Genomic DNA, 10,501 nt, shown 5'->3' on the forward strand with positions numbered 1-10,501 from the left:
AACATGATCTTTACTTAATTTCCTAATGATTTTTGACATAAAATCAATAATTTTGACCCATACAATGTATTTTTGGCTATTGCTACAAATATACCCCAGCGACTTAAGACTGGTTTTGTGCTCCAGGGTCACATATATATATATATATATAATATATATAATTTATATATAAATATATTTAATATATAAACATAACATTTTTCTTAAATATATACATGCATGTGTATATTTATATATCAATATACACAGTACACACATATATTATGTACACAAAAACTTTTATTTTGGATGCGATTAATTGCACAGCACTAAATATAAATAATACTAAAATAACAATCCAATAATGGTTTTGTCTGCTTTATTTTCGCAAATCATTTGATCACAATGCAGTAATATTTCTTGTCCTACATTCACAGAAATCAAGCCAAACGCAGTCAAGTATGAAGTGCATGCATTAGCCCTCTTTACTAGTCACTGCTTTGTGGCTCTTATGCATATACAGTGCAATCATCACACATCAATGTACAAAGGAAGACATAAATGACCAGACAGTCCTGTTTACAAATGTGCAAATCTGCTAGATACACTCATGCTTTTTAAAGGGAGTGCTATATTTTTTTTGCAAGATCACTGCCAAAGATCAAATTTACAATTTTCAGTTTTTAATTCCATGTTAATATGTTGAAACCTTAACTAGAGCCCTGGTCAATTAAGGACTCATCTGTTTGTTCACTTTACAGTATTACTAGTGCAGTCTTAAATTACAAGGCCCTAGTCCTGTTGAGTAATAGCGTGTGATGTGTTGTGGTCCTCAAACGGCCCCTGCAGATCCTCCACTGACTGAACATTGCTTTGTGTGAGCTGAGATGTTTTCTGAGTATCGGTCCTGAGTTTCTCAAGGTCTCTGTTACTTCAGGGAATAAAAAAGCAGCTATGTGTTAGAAGAGTCATTCAAGGAATTCAAAGAGAGTATAATATGCATAATATGCAATATACATCGGCCATTCTACAGAATTGGTGCAAACTATCTTAGATGTTTACTAAGATATTTTTATTATCTATTAAAACCCACTATAATATTTAAAATATAAGTTTAATATATATAAAATCATAATTTATTGGGTACTTTCAGTTGGGAGGTGGCTGTCCTGAACCCTAACCCCTAAATTTCAACTTATGGAAATAATATTTTTTTCCAATGTTGTTTTTAAAAGTATCTTTTTGATTCTTTTAAAAAGTGAATTTCCCCAAAAAAAATGTGTTTGTGTAGATAGATCCCATCATTCTGAGGTAAATGTGTTCCAAAGTATGAAAAATCGGTGTGCAATTTTAAGGAACATCACTAACGAACACCTTTTTTTTCTGCAATTAAGCACACTTTTTGGGAGTTATTCCATAGCATTTAATTTGTATATGTGTTCAACTGTTCAGAACTGTGCTAGCTAACCATGTGCTGATTAGCATCTTTGAGCTAGGATCAAAAGTATCTAAAATTGTCACTACCGAAACAGTCACGACCGAAACATGTCATCGTTTCCGTAGTGATAAAAGAAAACACATAATCCTTTATTTGGGGGAAATAAACAAAATTTTAGCACAGTTATGCAATTTTTTTGTATTTTAGTATGTTTTAGTAGTGTTTTAGTATGCAAGTTAAAATTCTGTAATGTGATGTGGTCGCTACCAAAACATTACTGTTACAACTGAGAATTTGCCGAAGCATGGGATGTTTTGTCAAAAATAAAGTATACTGAATTATCAACTGAGATGTTATTATAGGGTTGGTTCAGTGAATATTCAAACTAATGAATCCTCAACTTTAAAATCAGTATGATCAACTTTTTGCCTTTTACAAAGAAAAAAATGATTTAAAATACAACCAATCTCATGAAACACTTGAAATATTGTTAAAAATGTATCTCTTACCTCTGTTTTTTTTTTTTTTTTATAAAATAGCAAAAAAATACGTCAATGTGCTCGGTCATAGTAGACGCATGTGCGGAAATAATCTGTCGTGCTTATAGTTCACTTTCAGAACAAAATAATGTACTTACCCCCTTTCTATCTTTCTTTCTTCAGTTGTAAGGAAATTATGTTTTTTGAGGAAAACATTTCAGGATTTCTCTACATATAATGGACTTCTATGGGGCCCCGAGTTTGAACTTCCAAAATGCAGCTTTAAATGGCTCTAAACGATCGCAGCCGAGGAAAGAAGGGTTTTATCTAGCAAAACGATTGGTTATTTTCTAAAAAAAATTACAATTTATATACTTTTTAACCTCAAATGCTCATCTTGTATAGCTCTGTGTGTATTCTGCTTCATGACAGTTAGGGTATGTCGAAAAACTCCTATCTCATTTTCTCCTCTAAAATCGCCCTACATCACTGTTTTACGTTTTTTTGTAAAGGGTCTTTGATCTTATTTGCACGTTCACTTTGTAAACACTGGGTCGGTACTTCTGCAGCGATTTTGAAGTTGGAGGAGACATGGGAGTTTTTTGACGTACTCTAACTGTCTTGAACCAGAATACACAGAGCTAGGCAAGACGAGTGCTTGAGATTAAAAAGTATATAAATTGTTAATGTTTTTAGAAAATTACTTATTGTTTCGCTAGATAAGATCTTTCTTCCTCGGCCGGGATCATTTAGAGCCCTTTGAAGCTGCATTTAAACTGCATTTTGGAAGTACAAACTCAGGGGCACTATAGAAGTCCATTATATGGAGAGAAATCGTCAAAATTCATATCTTACTGACCGGCCAAGGTTATTTTTTTCTTACCTAAGAGGAATAAGGACAATCCCAGTGATAAGATTGAGCTGCTCCATTATCCAGACACGACTTGGAGAGTTCAGCTTTATGAGGATGAAGCAAAGCCAAAGACAACGTAATTAATTCATCATTATTATACAATTATGCATCAACTACGACAGATGTACACTACCAGTTAAAAGTTTTCAAAACACTAAGATTTTTTAAAATGTCTCTTCTGCTCACAGAGCCTGCATTGTACAGCAAAAACTGTGAAATTTTGAAATATGTTTACTATAACAATTTTACTATATTTTAAAATCATCATTACTCCAGTCACATGATCCTTCAGTAATCATTCTAATTTTCTGATTTGCTGCTAAAAAAAACATGTATTATTATGCTGAAAACAGCTGAGTAGATTTTTTTAGGTTTCTTTGATGAATAGAAAGTTCAGAAGAACAGCATTTATCTGAAATAGAAATCTTTTGTAACATCACTTTTGATCAATTTAAAGAATTTTAGCTAAATAAAAGTATTAATTTCTATAATAAAAAAAACATTTGAAGGGTATAGTGTATAATGTTACAAATGCTTTTTATTTCAGATAAATGCTGATCTTTGGATCTTCTATTCATCAAAGAAACCTGAAAAAATGTACTCGACTGTTTTAAATGTTGATAATATTTAATAATAATGTTCCTTGAACAGTAAATCAGCATATGTGACCCTGGACCACTAAACCAGTCATAAGGTTAAATTTTACAAAACTGAGATGTATGCATCATATGAAAGCTCAATAAATAAGCTTTCTATTGATGTATGGTTTGTTAGGATAGGACAATATTTGGCCGAGATACATCTATTTGAAAATCTGGAATCTGAGGGTGCAAAAAAATCAAAATACTGAGAAAATCGCCTTTAAAGTTGTCCAAATTGAGCTCTTAACAATGCATATTACTAATCAAAAATTACATTTTGATATGTTTGCAGTAGGAATTTTACAAAAAATCTTCATGGAACATGATCTTTACTTAATTTCCTAATGATTTTTGGCATAAAAGAAAAATCAATAATTTTGACCCATACTATGTATTTTTGGCTATTGCTACAAATATACCCCAGCGACTTAAGACTGGTTTTGTGGTCCAGGGTCACATATTAGAATAATTTCTGAAAGATCATGTGACACTGAAGACTGAAGTAATGAAATGATGCTAGCTTTAATCATAGGAATAAATTACATTTTAAAATATATTCAAACAGCAAGCAGTTATTTTAAATAGTAAAAATATTTTTACAATATTACTGCTTTTGCTGTATTTTGGATCAAATAAATGCAGGCTTGGTGAGCAAAAGAGATTTCTTCAAAAACAATACAAATCTTACTTTCCAAAAACTTTTGACTGGTAGTGTATTCTCTATGCTATGTACAGTACTAACATTGAGAGGAGGAATATAGGAGTCTGAGCCAGTTCTGTAGATCCAGTTCATAGTTTTCTGTAGAATCACTGCTTGATGTGTCAGCTGCTTCAGGTACTCTGAACTTTCTTGGGTCTTCTCATGTGCTTCTCCCACCTATTAAAACAGCATTTATGAAAACCTAGACTAGACTTGAGGCAAAACAAATCTGTTCATCACTTTGGGACTGCAATTATTCACCTGCTTGCTGTATATGCCATAACGTTCCTTTTCATGGGTCAATGCAGCACGGAAATCTCCTTTACTTTCATACACCTTTGCCAATAAGTGATGACTGTAAAGAAAGACAGGATAATGATAGTCTTGTCAGAATCAGAATTTATGAGTACTGTATGAGAACTTTCTGTTCACTCTTCACCTTTGTGCCAGTTTGAGAGATGAGGGCCCCTGATATTTGGAGGTCAGGGCAAGGGCATTTTCGAGGAACTTCAGGGCAAGATCACAGGCCATCAAACTATGAAGCACAAGACCTATCTTACTCTGTACAGGAGATGAACACAAAATAAGTTTCAGTTAAAAGTGTGTTAATTCAGTTTTGTGCATTTGTACATAAATATCAAACATTTGCAAAGATATATATGAGCATTACTTATCAATATTGGTAGAGATGTAAATACCAAGGACATTTGTGACCCTGGACCACAAAACCAGTCATAAGTAGCACGGGTATATTTGCAGCAATAGTCAACAATACACTGTATGGGTTAAAATTATAGCTTTTACTTTTATGCCAAAAATCATTAGGTATTAAGTAAAGATCATGTTCCATGAAGATGTTTTGTAAATTTTCTACCGTAAATATCAAAACTTAATTTTTGATTAGTAATATGCATTGCTAAGACCTTCATTTGGACAACTTTAAAAGCGATTTTCTCGATATTTAGATTTTTTTTTGCACTCTCAGATTCCAGATTTTCAAATAGTGTTTCATTTTTAGTTTTAGTTTTTCTGCCAAATATTGTCCTATTCTAACAAACCGTACATCAATGGAAAGCTTATCTATTTAGCTTTGAGGTTATGATTACGTATTTCAAATTATTTACCCTTATGACTGGTTTTGTGGTCCAGGATCACATTTGATATTGAAATGTATATAAATATATGATGAAAGTATTACTGTTCAATCATTTGGGGATTGTAAGATTTTTAAAAATGTTTTTGAATGATGTCTCTTGTGTTCACCAAGCCTGCATTTATTTGATAAAAAGACAATAAAAACAGAAATATTTCAGAATGTTGCCACATTCTCGGTTTATGAAGAATAAAGAAGGTAAAAGTTAATCTTCCGAAATGAAGGAAAAGGGGAAATAATTATTTGATCCCCTGCTGATTTTGTACGTTTGCCCACTGACAAAGAAATTATCAGTCTATAATTTTAGTTTAATTTAATTTAATTTTAACAGTGAGAGACAGAATAACAACAAAAAAATCCAGAAAAACGCGTTTCAAAAAACATATAAATTGATTTGCATGTTAATGAGTGAAATAAGTATTCGCAAAACATGACTTAGTACTTGGTGGCAAAACCCTTGTTGGCAATCACAGAGGGCAGATGTTTCTTGTAGTTGGCCACCAGGTTTGCACACATCTCAGGAGAGATTTCGTCCCACTCCTCTTTGCAGATCCTCTCCAAGTCATTAAGGTTTCGAGGCTGACGTTTGGCAACTCGAACCTTCAGCTCCCTCCACAGATTTTCTATGGGTTTAAGGTCTGGAGACTAGCTAGGCCACTCCAGGACCTTAATGTGCTTCTTGAGCCACTCCTTTGTTGCCTTGGCTGTGTTTTTTGGGTCATTGTCATGCTGAAATACCCATCCACGACCCATTTGCAATGAGGGAAGGAGGTTCCCACCCAAGATTTGACAGTACCTGCCCTGTCCATCGTCCCATTGATGCGGTGCAGTTGTCCTGTCCCCTTAGCAGAAAAACACCCCCATGTTTGATGGTGGGGATGGTGTTCTTGGAGTCATAAACAGCATTCTTTCTTCTCCAAACACGCTGAGTTGAGTTGGTGCCAAAGAGCTCAAGTTTAGTCTCATCTGACCACAACACTTTCACCCAGTTCTCCTTTGAATCATTCAGATGTTCATTGGCAAACTTCAGACGGGTCTTTACATGTGCTTTCTTGAGCAGGGGGGACCTTGTGGGCGCTGCAGGATTTCAGTTCCTCACAGTGTAGTGTGTTACCAATTGTTTTCTTGGTGACTATGGTCCCAGCTGCCTTGAGATCATTGACAAGACCCTCCTGTGTAGTTCTGGGCTGATTCCTCACATGCTCATTGAAACTCCACGAGGTGAGATCGTGCATGAAGCCCCAGACCGAGGGAGACTGACCGTTATTTTGTGTTTCTTCCATTTGCAAATCTCACCAACTGTTGTCGCCTTCTCACCAAGCTACTTGCCAATAGTTTTATAGCCCATTCCAACCTTGTGTAGGTCTACAATCTTGTCCCTGACATTCTTGGACAGCTCTTTGGTCTTGGCCATGGTGAAGATTTTGGAATCTGATTAATTGCTTCTGTGGACAGGTGTCTTTTATACAGGTAACAAGCTGAGATTAGGAGCAGTCCCTTTAAGAGAGTGCTCCTAATCACAACTTGTTACCTGTATAAAAGACACCTGGGAGCCAGAAATCTCGCTGATCGATAGGGGATCAAATACTTATTTCACTTTTTAAAATGCATATCAATTTATAACTTTTTTGTTGTTCAATGTGTTTTTGTTGTTGTTGTTGTTGTTGTTGTTATTCTGTCTCTCACTGTTAAAATATATAAAATAAACTAAAATTATAGACTGATCATTTTTTGTCAGTGGGCAAATGTACAAAATCAGCAGGGGATCAAATTATTTTCTCCACTGTATACTCGCCAACGCTGATTTTTACCCGCATTTGATGCTTAGTGAGTGTTAATTTTAGGCCCTGCTAAAATATAACATTACAAAATGCTAGTAAAGTTAATAAAATTAAAATAAATAAATTAATAAAATTAAATAAAATTAAAAAAAAAAAAAAAAGATTTACAGAGTACAGCATGTCACACTGTGGGCCACTATTTGATTTTTAAAAATTAATTAATTCATTATTCATTATAATCACATTGCTATTATCATAACTCACATCCAGTAAAGCCATCTCAGGATGGTCCTCTCCACACACCAGGAGCATCAGGTAGCGAGCGCGGTATAGTAATCGCACAGCTGTCACCGACTGTCCCCCAGCAAAGCAATACAGACCAAGGTGCTTCTACACAAAGGGGAAACAACGCTGAGTGTCCCTTTTCATATACAGACACAAACACATCTATATGATACTATAGTAAACCAGATTTAAATTAATTAAAAATAAAAATGTTTACTTACATATTCCTGTATAGTGTTGGGATGCTCAATTCCCAGAACTCTCTCGCTGATTAACACAGCCCTCTGCTGGTGACTGAGGGCCTGACGGCATAAAAATCAGGGTTTGGTTCAAAATGTCTTTTTCAAATGATTTATTTAAACTCATTCTAGAAGATGTGATACCTCAGCGTAGTCTCCGAGGATGTAGTGTATGCGTCCCAGTAACCGCAGACATATGCAGACATCCTGATGCAGAGCTCCGTAGACGTTCGTGAAGAGACCAAGAGCCTGGCTTATTAACTCACAGCCTTCTTTTAGACAACCTAGTGATGCAAAAACATAGAAAACAGACTAAAAATTAAGATTGCTTTATTATTATTTTTGTTTTGATATACACTACTGTTCAAAAGTTTGGGGTTACTAAAAGAATATATTATTATATAGTTATTATTATTATTATTATTATTATTAAATAATTTTATTAAGATTTTTTTTGGGATACATTACAATAATTGTTACCACAAATAGGAAATAAAAAATAAAATATTTTGATAATGCTGATATTGTTTATAATGTGTCCTCCTAGATTATTCTCTAAATTATTCCTAGATTATTAATAATTTTTTTTATATTTTTGTTGATACATTCCAACATTTGTTGCCACAAATAAAATAAATTAAAATAAAATAAAAAACATTTTGTTGATACATTGCAATATTTGTTTCCACAAATAAAATAAAATGAATATTCCCTAAATTATTCCTAGATTATATTAAATCCTTTTTATTTAATTTTTTGTTAACACATTCCAATATTTGTTGCCAAAAAATAAATAAATTGATATATAAAAATATATCAACTGTCCTTTTTATTTTTATTCTTTTGGTCTTTTGTATGTTAAGTGCCTTGAACAGCTAACTACAAATAATGTATTATTATACAATTATTATTATATTAAATAAATGTATTATTATTAATAAATAATTTTATTTTGACTTTTGTTGACACATTCCAATAATTGTTGCCTCAAATAAAATAAATTTAGGCTGATAATGTTTATAATCTGTCTTCCTCGATTATTCTCTAAATTATTCCTAGATTCATTTATTTAATTGTTTTGTGTGGATACATTTCAATATTTGTTGCCACAAATAAAATAAAATAAAATAAAATAAAATAAAATATTTTAGGCTAATAAAGTTTATGTGTTCCCTAAATTATTCCTAAATTATTATTATTAGATACTTTATATTAATTTTTGTTGATACATTCCAATATTTGGTGCCACAAAAAAAATAAAATAAATAAAATAAAATAAAATAAAATTTTAGGATGATAAAGTTTAATGTGTCCCCTAAAGTTTTCCTTAAATATTCCTATATTATTATTAAATACTATTATTTAATTTTTTGTTGATACATTCCAATATTTGCCACAAATAAAATAAAATAAAATATTTCAGGCTGATAAAGTTTAGAATGTGTACGCTAGATTATTCCCTAAATTATTCCTAGATTATTACTAAATACTTTTATTTAGATTTTTGTTGACACATTTTAGTAATTGTTGCCACAAATAAAATTAAATGAAATAATACAAAATATTTTAGGCTGATAAAGTTTATATTTTATTTTATATTATATTATTCCTACACCCAGAGTTAGTCTTAATGCTCACCTTGCTGTACCTTAGACTGACCACAACGTAGGAGATAAAGCGCATCGCTGGACCTAGGGCTGATGTGCTTTACTACGGGGAAAATATTAAGGATGTCCTCTTCAGTGAATACAGTTTTGTTCTCAGAATCAAAGTGATATTCTCTTAAAAGAACCTAAAGGAGAGATGTAAATGGATTAGCTATCAGAGTTAGAGAGAAGCACAGTGACTGCCAAAAAAAAAATCCTTGTTCAATCCTGCCTAGGACAAACTGATGGACCTGAATGCCAGTTTTGATGGCGATCTCTCTGAGCAGGGTGATCCTCTGCAGCCTGCATTTGTCCACAGCCTCCTCTACACTTCCACTGCCAGAAAGAGATGAGATCCCACTCATATCAAATCACAGCACAGCATCTATTTGTGTTCAGAGAACAGGACACTCACCAGGACAGGCTGTAGTGGTAGTATTCCTGAGCCTCAGCTTTGATGGCCCCCCAAAGGTCACTCGGAGTGAGGTTGGCCCAGACGGTCACAGTCCCGCCCATGGACGCCCGACTCCGCCTTCTCCGACTCCTGCGTCTGGAAGCTAACTTGTCGTTCTGCTGAATGACTCCGGCATCAGCGAAAGAGCTCAGGAAGCAGTTGAGGAAATGGCTGACGGAGGCGGACAGGGCAGATGGTTCTACAGCCTGAGGCAGAGACAAAAGATTTTGGCAAGGGTATTATAATATTCAACATTATATTAGTGATATCTCCACCAAGCATTATGAAAGCCATAAGCGATTCTTGGAAACTCACCAAGAGATATGTCTTGAACAGATGTTTTGCACATCTGGTGATCAGCTCACAGAGTGCAATTCTCTGAAAGGTTAAAAATGTTATTTTTCAGATATTATGCACATGTTTTTCTTCTGAACGTATTAGTTCTTCTCTTAAGAGTAAGATGAGTTAATCTAGTGTTACAATTTTCATAACAATTCAACTGTTATAATATTTCTATTTCTTATATTTTTATTACATCATTTATTTTTAGATCTAATTATTATATGTAAAATATATAAATAATATATATATAATAAATAAATCATATTTTTATATATATATATATATATATATAAAACTTATATTATCATATGTAAAATGTATATATAATAATATGTATATAATATATATTTATTATAACAAATAAATAATAAAAAATATATTTTAATATTAACTACATAGTTTAAATGACCCAATATATATATATATATATATATATAGCTTAATAACAATA

At 32.9% G+C, this 10,501-nt stretch overlaps 1 protein-coding gene across 1 annotated transcript in view; it reads right to left on the minus strand.

Annotated features, from left to right (window-relative positions):
* Positions 1-341: 341 nt before the first annotated feature.
* The window catches only part of cluhb (clustered mitochondria (cluA/CLU1) homolog b), a 21,224-nt gene continuing 11,064 nt past the window's right edge, over positions 342-10,501 (minus strand). Inside the window, 12 exon segments of the mRNA XM_073823930.1 lie at positions 342-910; positions 2,780-2,853; positions 4,193-4,327; positions 4,412-4,505; positions 4,590-4,711; positions 7,349-7,474; positions 7,591-7,671; positions 7,753-7,892; positions 9,247-9,400; positions 9,506-9,590; positions 9,670-9,914; positions 10,024-10,086. Coding sequence (XP_073680031.1) covers positions 772-910; positions 2,780-2,853; positions 4,193-4,327; positions 4,412-4,505; positions 4,590-4,711; positions 7,349-7,474; positions 7,591-7,671; positions 7,753-7,892; positions 9,247-9,400; positions 9,506-9,590; positions 9,670-9,914; positions 10,024-10,086 — 1,458 coding nt within the window. The 3' untranslated portion in view covers positions 342-771.

This window comes from Garra rufa, chromosome 19, assembly GCF_049309525.1.
Source record: "Garra rufa chromosome 19, GarRuf1.0, whole genome shotgun sequence".
In the NCBI taxonomy this organism is placed as follows: domain Eukaryota; kingdom Metazoa; phylum Chordata; class Actinopteri; order Cypriniformes; family Cyprinidae; genus Garra; species Garra rufa.